This window comes from Anabrus simplex, chromosome 1 (assembly GCF_040414725.1).
Source record: "Anabrus simplex isolate iqAnaSimp1 chromosome 1, ASM4041472v1, whole genome shotgun sequence".
Lineage (NCBI taxonomy): Eukaryota > Metazoa > Arthropoda > Insecta > Orthoptera > Tettigoniidae > Anabrus > Anabrus simplex.
Genome location: NC_090265.1, coordinates 1,006,333,118 through 1,006,351,977, shown reverse-complemented (window position 1 = coordinate 1,006,351,977; position 18,860 = coordinate 1,006,333,118). Strand labels below are relative to the sequence as shown.

General features: G+C 40.4%; 1 protein-coding gene across 1 annotated transcript in view; it reads right to left on the bottom strand.

Annotated features, from left to right (window-relative positions):
* Positions 1-18,562, bottom strand: part of LOC136875557 (probable cytochrome P450 6a13) — a 57,071-nt gene extending 38,509 nt beyond the window's left edge. Inside the window, exon 1 of the mRNA XM_067149111.2 lies at positions 18,451-18,562. Coding sequence (XP_067005212.2) covers positions 18,451-18,562 — 112 coding nt within the window. The remainder of the gene's footprint in view (positions 1-18,450) is intronic.
* Positions 18,563-18,860: the final 298 nt, after the last annotated feature.

Sequence of the window (18,860 nt, the reverse complement as noted above, 5' to 3'; positions counted from 1 at the left end):
TGATTTTATCGATGAATCGAGTACAAAAGAGCAATAAATAATTCAAAGCCAGTAACGTCAAGTAATCCTGACTGCATAACTCTGTATTTGTTGAGAGATCGTGCCGATCCATTTATATTTCCTTCATGTCTCATGTACAATTTAACACTAAACACTCAGGTATTTGTGGAAATTGAGCCGAATTGTTCACATTTTAAAATCAGGTGATATAACATTCATTGATAATTATAGACTAATTTCTATTGTTTGTGCTCCTGCAAACGATTTTGAACAGATTTTATATTTTTCGTATTTAACCGCGTCAAACCTTATATATCACAATCCCATCATGGATTTGACCCTCACTGATCAACTCCTACAAACCTGATTTACATTGTTCAGAGTATTCTTAATACAATGGACAGACGGTTGCAAGTTGACACGATATACTTGGGCTTCTCTAAGACGTTTGATAAATTGGATCATGTTATACTTCTTTGTAAATTGTCAGCATTAGCACTTTCTCAAGACATGTTAAAACTGACTGTCTCATATCTTTCTTATAGAATAAAATTTGTTCTTTTAATCAGACTAAGTCCTATGTTCACAATGTTAATTCTAGTGTGCCTCAGGGTTCCAATCTGGACCCATACTTTCCCTGATATTTATAAATGATATGCCACAGTTCTCTAGTTGTTTGTCGTTTGCGGATGAAGTTAAGATTTTCAACTATAATGATACACTTCAGTTAGCTACTAGTAGATTGGAGTCACCTTAATAACTGGGGTACAGGAAACAAACTTCCTTTTAATATGAATAAGTGCTCTGTAATTTTTTTTCTAGAATCAGCAATGAGATCTACTTCGAATATAAGTTGAATAGCGAAACATTACAATGGATAAACACCGTGAGAAATCTAAGTATTACTTTAACACGAAATCTTTTCTTTAACCCTCAAGCACATGTGCCAAATCTTAGGACGCAGACACACGCGTCGGGGTGCTTTCCACCCCACATATCATTGTATTGTAAAATACAAATTACTGTAATAATTGGAGATTTTAAGATAGATTATGTACGAATGACTCCTTCAGCAGGGATCCAGCCAGAAATGTACAAGAGCGGGGAGAGCACAGAAAAGGTACTTGTACACTTCACTAAGAAATAAAATGACCTGGGGTGGATTCCACCCCATGCGCGTGTGTTTGAGGGTTAATTTGCATATTGACAACATTTGTAACGATACTTATACACTACTAGGATTTACAAAATCGGATCTCAATTTCAACTCTCTTTAATTCTTTATTAAGAAGTCGTCTGGAAATTGCTTGTGTAGTTTGGATGCCGTATTATAAATCACATATTGATAAACTGGAGAGAAAACAAAACAAATTTTTAAGATTTCTATACTTTAAAAGATAGAGAAATATCGCAATTGGTCTTTCTATACAAGTGTGTGAATGGCATGTTGGAACAGTTTAATTTTAATGTGAAAACATCAAAGTTACCTCTAATTCAATTTTTCTACTGTAATCGAAGCAAAATTCTCTACCATAAAACTTCCCCACTACAGATAATTTGTGGAGCATTTAATAATTTGATATTAAGGGGAATAGATATTTACTACGATTTCAAATTTTCAAAATTTCTTGCTTTGATGAAAGAACTGGTCAGAATAAAAAATCCGAATGTCGCTAGTAGTAGACTTATTTCATCTCATTTATATACTGTAACAGTCCTATTGTACTTTGTTACCAACTTGGCCATTGCTGTAAAGAAAATATCGTAGCTTACTGAATCTTAATTTAATAATCTTCCATAAATCACTGTGCATGTTACTTTAACTTTATAATTATAAGGCTGTATTTCTATTTTTGCTCTAAGTTTAGTCTTTAGTTTAGTATTAGTTTAGTTTTACTATTGCTATTGAGTTTTTTGTTTTATATTCTCATTTCATCACATTATCTTTGCTGTAGTCTACTGTAATTGGAGAATTCCTCTGTTGTAGACTCTATTCAATAAATAAAATAAATAAAATAAACATTGTCAAAACAATAACAAAAACATGGAGAAAGTAAGTAGTGATATCTCTATATATAGTGCATCGTATTATTATACCAAGAAGAAACAACATGGAAGTAAATACTGAGAACTAGTTTGTAACTATTTCAAGCGTAACTAGGACGCAAACAAACCTGAAATAATCCGCTCCTTACGTGGAGATACTCAGTTCTACACAACGCCAACGAGACTGAGCCTACTGATACGAACCGTGTGTTTTAAGCCGAAATGTTGCTGAGTCATCTAAGTTGCAGATACCTGTCTTGCCATCTCATGGTTGGATAAGAATTGAAGGTGTCCTCATCATTGAATTAATATGCGTTATCTCGATCTTTTTTTTACACGTAATTTGTAATGAAATAACAACATTCTTATAAAATTATTATCATTCATTCCTTTGTTCATTTTATACTACATAAGGACATACTTGTAAATGTGCCACTAAAATGCTGCATCTTAATAATAATAATAATAATAATAATAATAATAATAATAATAATAATAATAATAATAATAATAATAATGCCGAGCTCGATAGCTGCGGTCGCTTAAGTGCGGCCATTATCTAGTATTCGGGAGAAAGTAGGTTCAAACCCCACTGTCGGCAGCCCAAAAAATGGTTTTCCGTGGTTTTCCATTTTCAAACCTTAATTAAGGCCACGGCCGCTTCCTTCCCACTCCTAGCCCTTCCTTGTCCCATCCTCGCCGTAAGACCTATCTGTGTCGGTGCGACGTAAAGCAACTAGCAAAATAATAATAATAATAATAATAATAATAATAATAATAATAATAATAATAATAATAATAACCAAGGTCGATAGCTGCAGTCGCTTATATGCCGCCGGTAACTGGTATTCGGGAGATGGTCAATTCGAACCCAACTGTCGGCAGCCCTGAAGATGGTTTTCCGTGGTTTCCTAATTTTACATCAGGCAAATGCTGGGGCTGTACATTAATTAAGGCCACAACCGCTCCCTTCCCACTCCTAGCTCTTTCCTGTTCCATCGTCACCACAACACCTGATTGTGTCGGTACGACGTAAAGCAACTTGTCATAATAGTAATAATAATAATAATAATAATAATAATAATAATAAAATACTCGTTTGATTGGCCTCTTTGTTGCCACTACTACTATCTTAAGAGACTACAGACAATTCTGTTGCAATTCTTTTAGGTGCCGTGGTCTTGGGAGATGATTTACATTGGTGGCCTCCAGCCTCGGACAACATCGAATTCACTAAATTGGAATTATCATCATGGACACTCACTCGCTGGCAAGTATAAAGATGTTTTCCGAGTTCATATAAGCTGTGCCGCAACGCTGGCAAATCAAAGCTGCCAGAGCTCCCTTTTTGATACAAGTTGATTTACGTCGCACGACACAGACATGTCTTATGGAGACGATGGGACAGGAAAGGACTAGGAGTGGGAAGGAAGTGGCCGTGGTCTTAATTAAGGTACAGCCCCGCATTCGTCTGAATGTGAAAATGGGAAACCACCTTCAGGGATGACATCAGTGGGGTTCGAACCCGCTATTTCCGAATACTGGATACTGGCCGCACTTAAGCGACTACAGCTATCGAGCTCGGTGCTAGAGCTCCTTGATGCTAAACTTCTGGTAGTGATTACTTGCCTTATTTTCTCGTTCCTTTCTATGGACTGTTTTATATGATTCGTACCTTCATCACTGTTGTTTAAGATGTTGTGGGCTGTCATGTACAATGCATGTTCAAGCCTGTGGACGCGCACGAGCGATTACTCTGTTTGTTCTAGTTACATGTAGGCCTATATGCGTTCAGAAACAACGTGTGGCCTCAGGAGAGATCTGGTGCAGGTCTTTCGAGTTATCGCCGTATTGCGATCTGCGTGCCAGTGAGGATGGGGCCCTACCTGAGATGAATTCTAATGCTGAAGGTGATACAAACTAACAGCCATGAAGGCATGGGAATTAACTAATGAAAGTTAAAATCCGCGACCCGGACGGGAATTGAACCCGGGCCCCCTTGGATGAAATACTAGTATGCTAACCATTTAGCTGTGGAGGCGAACATTACGTGTTGCGACATCATATAGCGTGTCAATGAATGTCGACGTCTTTATGAACGAAGTTGAGATAACGGCCGACAATATGCCACACAAAAAATGAAAAAATGTTCAGACAATAATCTAAATAACTGAAGAAAATGTTAGAGTATTCTCTTAAGCTGTTAAACTATTTGTAAACTTGTCCATTGAAAGTCTTTAGCTCGCTATTGGATTGCCTAAAAATATTTCTTCTTATCCGTAGAACTAGAGCACACGCTTCTGTGAAATCCATGTTCACACTGTTGTGGAGATCAAGCTTATAAGGCCGGCCATACACGTTGCGGCGTACCGGAGAGGGTTACCTGTACAGTTGACTTGCACAGGTAAACCGGAGCGTGAGTGGCACCTACGTTCGATGAACCTGCACAGGTGGCCAGACCTGTACAGGTGAGCCAGGAAGAATCGAAAAACAATTCCGTTACCTGCGCAGTTGAACATAACTGCACGTTTGTGTGATTGACCCAAGTCCTGCACAGGTTTAAGCTCAGTTGAAGCAGGACAAGCGTAGGAACAGGGTCTTGAGTTCTGTTTATTTGTCATTACAAAACCACTCGGTTTGTTTTGTTGTCGTGACACAGGCTTTGCCACGACGAGAATGATAAATAATCAGATTGACTTCCTCCGAGCGGTAATGAGGGATTGTTCAATGGGCCTGGGAGATTTGCTACGTGTGAAGAGACGAAGTCCTCTATTTCCCAAAACCTTCCTTTAATAGCAGACTGATGAGTATGTATAATTATATACAGTATTTACAATCTCCTTCCTAACTTCAAATGACGCTGACATAGAAGACTTGGCGTGGTCGAAGTATTGAAGTGAATACTCTAAGTCCACACTTGGACCTTATTATTATTATTATCGGAGACCTGACTGACAGGGCTTCCGCCCGCACTCCTAGTCGACTTGTTCCAAAAAGCCTCGATCAGGGTGTGTACCCCTGTTTTATACCTTCACTAACTTTCGCCTCCCTTCGAGAAGGCCATCGAAGTTTCCATCCTATGGAGAATGTCCTCAGACACACGAAAACGGAATTGCCTCTTCCGTTCACTCGCTACCCACCTTTTCTGAAGATATACTACGCACCTTTAGCAGGGTGCAGCTTATGATTCACCTACTTCGACCAAGCCTTACTTCTAATTACACAACTTGTGGCTCACAGCTTTTGGTGTGCCTTCAATTCTTAAATCTTGTAGGATTCTTAATTTACTTATATCAGCATTATAATTATGATTCCTTGGCCTTGTTGCCATTACATAGTCATTACTATTACTTATAATTTCCCTTATAATATTAACGTATATCTCAGCGACACCATTCCTCCTACGTCCCGGTCATGGGTTCGATCCTCGGAAGAATGAGTCCTGAGCTCCAATCTGGGGCTGACACGACACCTCCCCCCTTTGGGGAAAAATGAATGCAATACCTCTGCATTCATTTTTACTCTTACTCTTACATCCTGTTAGAGTCTCCATGCTCTTGTTCGTGGGTGCGCTGTGCCAAGTTATCTCTGATACTTGCTCTACCTGTAGTAGGGCGTTCGTGTAACTCTAATCCCGACAGCGATCCTGAGTGGCTGAGGGCCCTTTCAGCCAGTCGAGGATGCTGAAAATGGACAGTAATGTCCTCATCAGAGACCTTAGCTCTGTGGTCATTAGCGATCACATTCTGAAAAATACATAAGTTGGGACAGCGCTCTCTACTATCTTCTATGTATTTACTTAAAGGTCTACACCTTCTACAGCAACCACAACAGTGACAACAACAGCAACAGACTATTATAAGTACTGCAAACAAAATAATACCAGTTACAATTTGATATACACTTGTATACTGTTGGGTCATTTGCATTTTAAATTCCTTTTCTTTCTGCATTACCAGTGCTTCTACATCTTCAGTCTTATGACTGGCTAACCTTATGTCGCTTATATGATTCAGTAAGCTTCCTACTGTAACCCTATTTAATTCTGGTACATCCTCTAATTTGATCTCACTGTCTAATTGTTCACAACAATCATATATTAACATTACTTCTGGCACTAAGTCTTTCCTTGTTGTCGTATTCACTGAACCTGCACTCTGAATTTTACTTGTGGGACTGTAAACTGTACACAAGTCTGTGAATTGTATTATTCCCACACCATTTAAACTTATATCACTGGTAATATCCTGACAAACACTGGTGACCTTAGTTTCATGAGGCGATACATAAATATACATGTTATCATCAATAGGTATCCATAAGAGTTCATAAATCGACATCACACTTTTCTTGCAGTCTTCTGGAATAAAGCTAACACCAGTTAACAACTTGACAATGCAACTACCCTTTGACATTACATTATTAATAGGAAAAATTGCCTTGCATAATCTCTGTCCATTGTCAGTCCACTTGCATTGTTTCACTTGTTCATCACTTAATTCTACATATGTCTGTCTTTCTTGATCAACTAATACATACTGTTTTTCATTAGATATATACACAAAATGGTTTGGATTACTCTTCATGGGAGAGGGGAAAGGTATACAATGGTACAAATTGTACTTTATTTTGTTAGTAAGAGGGGTGCGTAAAATATACACCAAGGTATCTCGAGTTATATATACACTCACTGATGATATTTTTAGAATCAAGTACCCATAAGTGACTTGCAAATCATATGGCAGATCATAACCCTTAGGGAAATCTCTTTGGGCCTTCTTATATGCCCTTACTAGATCATCGGGGCTTAACACTTGGACACTCACCGTGCCTGTCTGAGAACTTACAATACTATCTAATAAGATCTGATAATGCTCGTGCAATTGCATCAGAAATCCTTGCAAATCAATTAAGTGTTTATTTAATGATATTTGCATTTCTGATTGTCTAAAAGCCTCATTTATACCCGTTGTTTCATTCTGAATGAAACTCTTAAGTTGCTCAAAATTTTCACTTAGCTTGAGTTCATTTGCTGTGATGTCATACAGAGTATTATTGACAGATTGCAAAGTTGACTTTACAACTAACATTTGACTTTTTGCTACTTGTATCATGGACAATTGTTCCTGTTCTAGTTCCTTAATTTTGCCCTCGTAATACATTGCATCACTGTCATCGAGCGTACCAAATAACGTCTTTGCGATGGTACCAATTGCATTTATTAACCCGCGCTTGCTTCGTTTTCCGTTGCCTTCCGGTGTTTCGATCCTAGTAATTTTCCTAATTAAATCTTTAATCCCTTGAATCCTTTGAAATTGTTGCTCTACTAACATTATCTCATGTTCGCACTTAATATGTACTTCCTTTTCTATCTGAATACAGAGGGTTTTAGTCTTCTGTAAACTTCTACGGGCTGTCACAAATAGATCTGCCAAACGTGTAAGATTAATATAAGTAACCAGTTTCCATTCTACAGTGTATAATTGTACCTCTCCTTGATAATCAAAATAGACCCCGGCTGTATTCTCGTACTGTTTCATCTTGAAATCCAATTGACTGGTGGGTATGGACACCCCTAGCAACATAACTGTGACGACCAGCATTCTCCAGGTCGTGCGGTCTGTCATCCCTTTCATTCTGCCTGGTTCGTTCACCTCCCTGCAAGGTAAACACGACTTTCACTTTCTTGTCACTCTCCCTTACACACTATACTGTTAGGTGTTGTGGAACCTACCCTCAACTGTTTATCTGTACCTGAATACACACTTAATGTGACTGACTGTCTTACTATAACGTTTGTCTTCTCATAATTATGCTCTGTACTAGTCTACTAGTATACTCGTGAGCAATTTAAATAAATCTACGAATTCTTTTTCGTAACTGATATCTCTGTAAAACTTCACTCTTGGGCAGCTCTAACAAAATTTTAGAGCCATCATTAGCCCATTCAAAAATTCTCTTCCTGTTTGACGTACCTGCGTCACTTCTCCTTATTCTTACGGACAGATGATAGACATCACTGGCAATTAAGAATTTGAATAGCGTCTGTTAAAGACTGCAGAGGATTTACCTCGAGGAATGGTTACAGAAGTTAAAGTTAAATACAGGTATGAATCTACCGAAGTGATCTTTATGGGATTGTACTCCGTATCCTTGGAGTCACATCTCACGGGATGGTTCTCAACGTAGTGAGAAAATTCCCTTCAGTGGATTCTGTTCCCACGAGAATCACACTGTTGTGGAAAATCACCGGCCTAATGGTGATATTTCCCAGGCAGGACCCGCCTCACTGGGTTCCATGCCTCACTCAGGGCGCCCGTATTCGTGCATAAAGGACTACACAAGGCCATTCCCTAAGTGGAACCTTTAGTCGCCTCCTACGACAGACAGGTTCGAGTCGTGGTGTTATTCTGGCTGTGTAACTGTATGGGAAGAAGAGTATCCAAAGTGTAGAGTGTTGTTTGCGTAAATCCCCGACACCACACGGGGTTATCCTCATGATAACGACCTTCAATTAGATATCATATGGATTACGTAAAACATTTATCTGTGAAATTTTTCTGTACCATGAATGAATTTCGTTTCAGTGGAACTAAGCTTGGCTTCACGCCCTTTCTGATTTTAATAATTACAAGCAGATCTCATTTATTTTACATACGACGCTACCTAATTTACTCATTTAATTTCTAGTGACAGTAAGTGAAGGCTTTTCAGAACGTGCATATAGCAAGTGTAGATAATTTTAATCCTCATTATGAACTCGAATTCTCTCCATATTCAGTTTGAACCCTGCGGTTCATTTTTGACGAGTTGATATCTGGACATACAGTCTCGTCACCTGTAGTCTTTCTGACGGGTACTTAGGACGTACTCACCATGGTACTCCCGTACCAAAATTCCTAGGTTCCTCTCTTACATAGGTTAAAATTTCTAGTACTTTCCTGATTTCGACGCGACCTGACAGAGTATTTCAACTAACTCTATCAGCGGTACACGATAATCCACAATGCCGTTGGAGTGAGGGAAGTGTAACTCACTGCGACCTAAATAGGAACCATTACCTTACATTCTTCTCTAATTAATGTACATTTTTAATCTATTCTGGTGCACGATAATTTGTCTACCACGCTTGTTTACCTGTAACGTGCAATTCACTCCCGATACCTTAGTAATCTTATAAGGACCTTGATACGGTGGAGAAAGTTTCTTTGAACGTCCCCTTCGTAGGGCATCGTTACGTAACAACACGAGATCTCCTACTTTGAATGAAACTTCATTCTTAGCCTTATCATAGTATTCCTTATCTCGTTCTTTGGTTTTAATTAACGTCTTTCTAGCTATTTCATGGCTCTCTTGCAGTTGTCTGGTTAACTGCTCCAAGACATTCTGGCATTCATTATAATTTGGCTCTGGTTTCCTTTGAAGAACACCAGGGATATTTGCCTTTCGCCCAAATATTAACTCAAATGGTGTATAACCTGTGCTAGTGTGCTTGGTCGTATTATACACAAACATTGCCATAGGAAGATAACTATCCCAGTCATCTTGTGAACTGCATACATAATGTCTTAAATATTCTGAGAGCACCCTATGAGAGCGTTCCAAACTACCGTTAGATTGCGGTCGAAATGCCGCTGTATGGACCTTCTTGATTCGCAATATTCTACATAACTTCTTAAAAACATCTGACATAAAATTTGCACCTTGATCTGTCAGTATAATATTTGGTATACCGAATATACTAATTACTCTATTAATCAGAGTTCGTGCTATGGTTTCTGCACTTTGGTCCGGCATAGCACTCGCAATTAAATACTTAGACAGCTGGTCTTGACAGGTGAGTATGTACCTGTTTCCTGCTTCCGTTATATTTAAAGGTCCTACCACATCTAGTGCTATTTTCTCAAAGACTGCTTTCGGAGTATCTGTGATCTCCATCTTTGCCCTTACTTCAGGCCCGGTAATCTTATTCTTTTGACATGATGGGCATGAGCGTATATACCTTTCTACATCCTTTTGCATCCCTTCCCATTGATAATGGTCTTTTATCCGGGCATACGTTCTGGATATGCCCTGATGGCCTGATACTAATGACTCATGACATTCCTTAATAATCTCTAATTTATCTTGTTCTGTTAGCTCCGGGCTAGTGTTCCTAGCCTCTTCGGTTACATCCTCACTATCACTACTACCTTCTTCGCTTCCACTCTCAGGCTCTGTCACCTCTGCCGTGGCGTCCTCGGATTCAGAGCTGAGTCTCCGTGGTTGCACAATTTTATCTGAGCTAACAGGTCCTCCTAAGTTGTCATTAGCCTCACACTCCTCATTACTAGTCTCTTGGTTATTATCACTAGATTTAACTACTCGCACTTTTTGATCAGGCTCTTCGTTTCTAACTGGAATTCTACTTAAGGCATCTGCGTTGCAGTTACGTTTGCCTTCCTTGTACACTATCTCAAAGTCGTACTCTGCTAATTTCAATCGGAATTTAATTAATCTAGAAGATGGGTCTTGGACATTAAATACCCATTTCAAAGGCTTATGATCTGTTACTACCGTAAAATGCCTGCCGAACAAATACGGCCTAAAATACTTCACACTCCAAACAATTGCTAGTAATTCTTTCTCTGTCACAGAATAATTTCTTTCGGCCTTATTTAAAGTCCTGCTAGCGTAAGCTATCGGCAAATCCTTACCTATCTGTCCTTGTGACAGCACTGCTCCTAAGGCCTCATTACTAGCGTCTGTGGTCAATATGAAAGGTTTCTCAAAGTCTGGGTACTGCAATATCGGTTTCTCTGTTAACTTTTTCTTTAAGATCTGGAATGCCTGCTCTTGCTTATCCGTCCATTCGTACGGTACTTCCTTCTTAAGCAGCTCGTACAGTGGTTTCGCTATCTTACTATAGTTCGGAATAAACCTACGATAATAGCCTGACAAGCCTAGAAATCCTTTCAGCTGTTTCGTAGTGGTAGGCTGAGGATATTCTCTTACTGCTTGAACCTTTCGATCATCAGGTTGAACACCGCCCTTAGTAATTACATGTCCTAAGAAAGCTACCTCCGTTCTTAGAAATTCGCATTTATCTGGACCTAATTTGAGATTTACCTCTCTCAATCTCTGAAAAACATCACGTAATCTCTGATTGTGGTCCTCTACAGAGCTAGCATACACAATCAAATCATCCATATACGCCAAACATTTAATGCCTTCTAAGCCTGCTAGTGCTGTTTTCATCAAACGCGTAAAAGTTGCTGGCGCGTCTCGAAGTCCCATAGCTAATCTCTTGTATTCATAATGCCTCCCTAAGGCAGAAAATGCTGTCTTTTCTCTGTCCTCAGGCTTCAGCAATACCTGATGGTATCCACTGGCCAGATCCATAGTGGAAAAATACTTCGCTTTTCCTAGGGCATCTAATATTTCAGAAATTAATGGAATAGGATACGTAGTTCCTATGGTGACGTCGTTCAAAAGTCTGTAGTCCACTACGACCCTCCACTTCTGCTTACCAGAAGCATCTAATTTCTTTGGGACTAAAAGGATGGGACTAGACCATGGGGAAGTCGAAGGAGTAATAATATCATCCTGTAACATCTGATTTATCTGACGACCTATCTCTTCTTTCTGAGCCTCGGGTAACCTATATTGCCTCACATGAATTGGAGGTTGATCTACGCGTGTGGGGATAGCATGTTGAAGTATATTCGTATGCGTTAATTTATCCCCTTCTAGGTGAAAAATATCCTGATAAGCCGTACAGATAGCGTAAATTTTCTCCCTGTCTTGGGGAGCTAAGTGATCTACTCTAAGCAGCTCCCGTATTCGCTGCGTTCGAGATTTACCTTCCTGATTATGATTATTATTATCATCCCTCTGCGCGATCGGCCTCTTGGCCTGACTATCGCCCTTTACAGCTATGGTTTCTTCAACCTTGTGTACCTCCGCTGTAATTTCGCCTTCTACATCCAGTAACTTAACTACTGGACTTTTTAATCGCCACTCCCTGTCAGTAGTGTTCAACATACTAACGAGTGCGACATAATCTTTGGCTTTCGTTAAACACTCAGCTAGGTATACACCTGGCTTTACTTCCTGCCGCTCTATCAAGCCTTCGGCTACCTGTTTATCTACCTCTATGGCCACGATCTTTTCCACTCTTGGTTCGAGCACCACCCACATATCCTCTTTCGCCCCTAGTGGGTATCTTTTTCCTGCTATCACAGCATAGCCTTCCTTATAATTTAAGACGCTGTCTCTTAACACGTCCTTTCCAATTATACCGTCTTGTTTCAAATTAAAGTCGTTGTCCACTACATGGAAGTCTGGGCATCTACCACCAACGGGAATTCGAACTTTTCCTTTGGTTTGCTTCGAACCTTTCGTTATGCCTCTTAACTTCAGAATTTCCTTGCGGTTAACCCAAGCACCGTAAGGAACACTACCTTCCTTAATAAGAGAGACATCACTTCCTGTGTCGATTAAAAATCTTAAGGCATCCTTACGCCCGGTTACCGTTATTAATACGGTACCTTCCTCATGCTGTCCGACCTTACTGGGACTGATGGTCTTATGGGAGATCTCAAGCGTCCCTGACTTGTCTCCCTTATCTAGTTTAAAGCCTCTCTCTCGGTTTTAAACCAGCATTCTTTAGCTGAATGCGACCATCGCCTACAAATTCTACATCGCGTCTTTTCGCGTGTCCTATCACGGGAATTATTATTATTATTACCGTTACAACTCTGAACATTCCTAGTCTGTCTTCTAGGCAAGAACTCTGTTCTACCTTTGGGCTCGCTATCGCATCTGGTGCGACACTGCCACTGTAGGTGGCCAACCTTGCCGCAAGCGTAACAACGCCTGAATTCCGGCTTCGAATTTCTACGTGGGCACTCTGCCTTTTTGTGCCCTCTTTCATTACACTTAAAGCATTTCGGTCCCACCTTATTCGCGCTCTGTTGGTAACCAGAGGTGCGCACTATGTTCACCTCGTTACCGGTCTTACTGGTCTCTCTATTTCTGTTTTGGTTAGCTAATTTCTTTCTACACTGCCGTGCCCAATGGCCTGGCTTTCCGCAATAATTACATTTTATCTCTCCTGCGGCGTTTCTTCGAGGAGTAAGGGATTCCTTTGTCTTAGAACTCTGATTCTTCTGCTTACAATCTCTAGCTATATGTCCCTCCTTATTACAATTAAAGCATATTAGCAGCACCTTGTTATAATGGGGAGATTTACTAGGTTTTTGCGCCCCTTGCGTGGCCTTGCCTTGCCACCGACCCTTCGTGTAGCTTACCGGCTGGGTGTGCGCGCCTTCTTTTCTAGAAGCCGTACTATTCCTGAGGAGTGCCTCTCTCTCCTTCTGGGAATTAATCATGGCTTCTTCTTGTCTAGCAATAGCTACAGCCGCCTCAAACGTTTGAGGGCTACGATCCTGTAGCTTACCCTGTATTCGCGCTGTATGAATCCCCTGAGTGAAAGCCGCTATCGCGATTTTCACTAGCATTCTGCGCTGTCCTGTACGATATTCTATTGGTTCATTCTCCAGGATAGCGTTTCGAAACATCAACGCCATTTCTTCAATTCTATGGGCCCACTCGGCCACGGTTTCTTTCGGTCCCTGGCTTTTTTGGAACAATTGACACAAATACAAGTCAAAAGTGCCCTGTTTTCCATAATATTCCCAAAGAGCTTCCTTAGCTCTTTCCCAGTTGATTATGTCACATCTAGATAATAACTTTTCGCGAGCAGAACCCGTAATCTTTGTCAAAATATATTTAAAGAACAACGGTTGGTCCCTATCCTTGATCATACTCTGTGCGGCATCCACATTAGCAATAAACTCACGCAATTGCTCTGGTTTGGCACCACTAAATTCATGACCTATTAACCGATATCCTTCAGTAACAGACACGTATAAATGTCCATCCTGTGCATCCCCCGCACTATCATAGTCAGAAACATTATCTGGCACATCATTGGGTACATTGGAATCTGCCATATTTACAACACTTGTGGGTACTTACCACTGCCCGAATATCTGCTGTCTTCTCTCGGTGTCTCGGCGTTGAGCTCCTCCAGGTGCCTCCTGCTGCTCTCCTGTCCTGATGTCCGCTTCCTTCTGCGTAGGCTGGAACGGTAGGCCTCTCGTCTGCTGCTCTGGACCGGATCTGCGAATCTTCTTGCTTGAGCTAGCCTCTTCTGCGTGGCTCTTAAAAATCTGTCTCTTCACTGAGGCGGAATCGAACCCAGTACCCCGCAGCTGCACACCAGTTTTGTTTTTCCTGTCGTGACACAGGCTTTGCCACGACGAGAATGATAAATAATCAGATTGACTTCCTCCGAGCGGTAATGAGGGATTGTTCAATGGGCCTGGGAGATTTGCTACGTGTGAAGAGACGAAGTCCTCTATTTCCCAAAACCTTCCTTTAATAGCAGACTGATGAGTATGTATAATTATATACAGTATTTACAATCTCCTTCCTAACTTCAAATGACGCTGACATAGAAGACTTGGCGTGGTCGAAGTATTGAAGTGAATACTCTAAGTCCACACTTGGACCTTATTATTATTATTATTATCGGAGACCTGACTGACAGGGCTTCCGCCCGCACTCCTAGTCGACTTGTTCCAAAAAGCCTCGATCAGGGTGTGTACCCCTGTTTTATACCTTCACTAACTTTCGCCTCCCTTCGAGAAGGCCATCGAAGTTTCCATCCTATGGAGAATGTCCTCAGACACACGAAAACGGAATTGCCTCTTCCGTTCACTCGCTACCCACCTTTTCTGAAGATATACTACGCATCTTTAGCAGGGTGCAGCTTATGATTCACCTACTTCGACCAAGCCTTACTTCTAATTACACAACTTGTGGCTCACAGCTTTTGGTGTGCCTTCAATTCTTAAATCTTGTAGGATTCTTAATTTACTTATATCAGCATTATAATTATGATTCCTTGGCCTTGTTGCCATTACATAGTCATTACTATTACTTATAATATCCCTTATAATATTAACGTATATCTCAGCGACACCATTCCTCCTACGTCCCGGTCATGGGTTCGATCCTCGGAAGAATGAGTCCTGAGCTCCAATCTGGGGCTGACACGACATTGTTTTGTAATTTCATTTTGGTTACCGGTGATTTTTTGTTTTCTTTTGATAGAATACTAAGTCAAACCGTAAGCGAACTCAAGTTTTAGAGGAATTTATCGAGTTGAACAAATCTGAACATTTTCGATTAAAGGTGACACCAATGAAAGCAATTTTTGGTGCACTGGTTCACTCATCCTCAAGTAATTACGGTAGTCTCCTTCTTCCCCACTCAATTCTTTTAATAAATTGACGTGAGTGTAGCGATTTCTTCTCAATAACCAGTCTTTACACCGTGAGTTGTGGGGTTTCCTTTGCTTTTTTAAATTAGTTGCTAACAATAAACCAATCACTGCGATCGCGTCATATTCTCGTCGTGTCGATGCTGTAAGGTCACCTGATGGGTAAACCGTACCGTGTATGAGGTCGTCGCCTGTACAGGTTAACTGCGCAGGTCAACTGTACAGGTAAACCTCTCCGGTACGCTGCAACGTGTATGACCGGCCTTTTTACAGCCACATTTTAGTTTACAGAGCGAACGTGCTGGAATTCATGAGCAACTTTTAAGAGATCAAGCAATTTAATCGCTCGCAGGAAGAGTTACCAGTGTTAAGGAGGCCCTACATCGGCCTCTCTCAGTTGATATTTCAATTCAACATTTTTCATATTAGACTTAGAAAGTCCTTGCTGTCTCCCAGATTACGTTATCCATCTTCGATTGAAAATGTGCCATTTGGTTTGGAAGAAGTGTGTTAGGCACGCGAGTGACTTGACTGACTTATCGAGGTTGATGTACTGTCGCTTTCTACGACACTGATGATCGTTCTACAGACCTGTCATTTTATTCTTATTCGAGATAATGTAATTTTGTAAGTAGTCGAAGTCACATAACCAAAAATGAGTGTAGGCATTACTATTACAGTTGTCCGGCTCCATGGCTAAATGGTTAGCATGCTGGCCTTTGGTCACAGGGGCCCCGAGTTCGATTCCCGGTGGGGTTAATTTCGCTGACACGGGGGCTGGCTGTATGTGTCATCTTCATCATCATCTCATCCTCATCACGACGCGCAGGTCGCCAACGGGAGTCACATCAAAAGATCTACATCTGGCGAGCCGAACTTGTTCTCGGACACTCCCGACACTAAAAGCCATACGCCATTTCATTTTACTATTACTGTTTAAATATCATGATGAAAAAGACACTCGTATGTCTGAAGGTAGCGCTGGCGTATCTGAAGTGATACTGTATTTCAGTGTCTAGGCTAAGTGTTGGCTTCCAAGGCAAGGAAAATGTTAAATGTTGTATAGGCTCTCGCCATTTACCGTGAGATGCCTTCTTAGAATAAACAGTCTACCACTGTCGTGGTGTGACCTTTGATTAAGCAGAGATTTTGAATTTAAAATATGCTTTGATCAAAACTAAACAGTTAAGTTATGTCTATCGATTTTTGAATTTATAAATGCGCAGAGCCAACGGCCGTAGCCGTGTTGAAACACCGGATCCCGTGAGATCTCCGGGTGGTCAAGATTTGTTTGCGTTGCCACGCGCTGTTGGTGGATGTTAAGGGAATGGAGGAGCGGAAATGAATTGGCCACCCTACCGTACGTAAACTGCGGCTCAGGCACACCTCTGCGGAGGTTCGAACCTGTCTTCGGGCAGAATACACTCTAAAATGCGCAGTATGCCCAATGAAACTGAATTTTCTAGAACGTCAATATTTCTTTCTTAATTCTGAAAATACAGCCGAAATCGGCTATAACGACCCCGAAAGGACCACCAATCAATTCTAAAAATGTCGTGTCTCTAGGTTTTAGGCTGCACACTTACATGGTTATTTAGCAGAATTAAGTTAAAACTTCAAAAAACGTACCGGTAACTGAAATAAGTGCTGGGTTTACAGTACAGTATTAGTGGCGTGGAACTGCGAAGAATTTCACTGGCTTTCTCTTAAGAGTAGGTCCATGGATCGGTACATTATTTGTTCTTTGCTGCTTAAACGATCTACTGTATGTAAAGATTCTTCAACATGTTTCTGCTCAGATAATATGGCCGCTTGATTTTTAAAGAATTTTCTTCGGAAAGAGACTGTATTTTCCCTCTGTCCTTCTAAATTGTAGAAACCGTTCAGTTTGATACTTCCAATTCTTTCCCGTTGCTGACATTTGTTTCCTATTTTATAATCGCCATATTATGCGTGACTTTTCTTCAATAATGAACACTTTCCTTTTCTTCTACAACATCTTCAGAGCAATGCTTGCCTTGAATATTTAACAGACAGACTGATTTAATATTTACAATAATGTGCGTTACATTATTGTCAGCAATAATAGTAATAGGCCTAATAATAATAATAATAATAATAATAATAATAATAATAATAATAATAATAATAATAATAATAATAATAATAATAATAATAATAATAATAATAAACAATAATAATAATAATAATAATAATAATAATAATAATAATAATAATAATAATAATAATAAGGGCCAGGCTGAGTGGCTCAGATGGTTGACGGACTGGCCTTCTGACCCCAACTTGGCAGGTTCGATCCTGGCTCAGTCCGGTGGTATTTAAAGGCGCTCAAATACGTCAGCCTCGTTTCCGTAGATTTACTGGCACGTAAAAGAACTCCTGCGGAACAGAATTCCGACATCTCGGCGTCTCCGAAAACCGTAAAAGTAGTCAGTGGGATGTGAGCCAAATAACGTTATTATTATTATTATTATTATTATTATTATTAGTAGTAGTAGTAGTAGTAGTATTAAGGTAAGCGCGTGTTCTCATACCGAGGTGGTGCTGATCTTTTCAGTCACACGCCAGTGGAGTTGAGCTGCATTTACCACTTTGCCATCAGAGAACTCAAATATCTGGACAACGACGTGAAGAACGTAGATTTTTGACCATATTGTATTAATCAACCACCTTGATCGGGATCAAACCCGTGAACTTAGGATCATGAGTCACACACACACTACCACTGATCCACCGAGGCAGCTTGATTTGAACCGTTAGTTGTATATGATAACTTACGATGTAATGAACTTTAAAGACGAAAACAGATACCAACCCCAAGCCAGAGAAATTCTCTACACGCGTTTAAACTCCACGTCGTGGCCGGGAATGAAACCAACGGACCTTTGACCCAAAAACCTCTATGCTGACCATTCAGATAAGTTTGCATGTAAATCAAGAGAGTAAATATATCTTAAACTATGATTCAGTGTTCATATGTAAACTAACAACTTGATATCAAATTCTAATGTACCTCTGCTGTGTTTAGAAGCAATTCTACGGTAAAAACATACCTGGACTATGGCGCTCTGCAGCTAGACACAACTTAACTCTGCATTCAAGGCAACAAGACTGTTGTTCCCGACTCCTGCGGAAGATCATTAAGCCGAAAATTTGCAGAGTCATACTAGCGTGACGGACACCTGTTTTATAACATCATCAACGTGAAGGACTTTCGGCTGAAACGTATAATTGTGACCTGACTCACTTATTTTTGTTTCGAAATTACAGACATTATTATTCACTGCATAGGATTCGAAGTAACTGCCTGAAAATCTGACTTGCAGGAGAGCCCATACCAAATCCATGGCGGACGAAATCAAATTTTGCCAGACTGAGAGGTTCCAACTGTGAGCGTAAGTTGGTGGGATCGGTCATGGAGCAATCCGGGCGTACTTAAAAATATGCAAATTCGTCAGCTTCG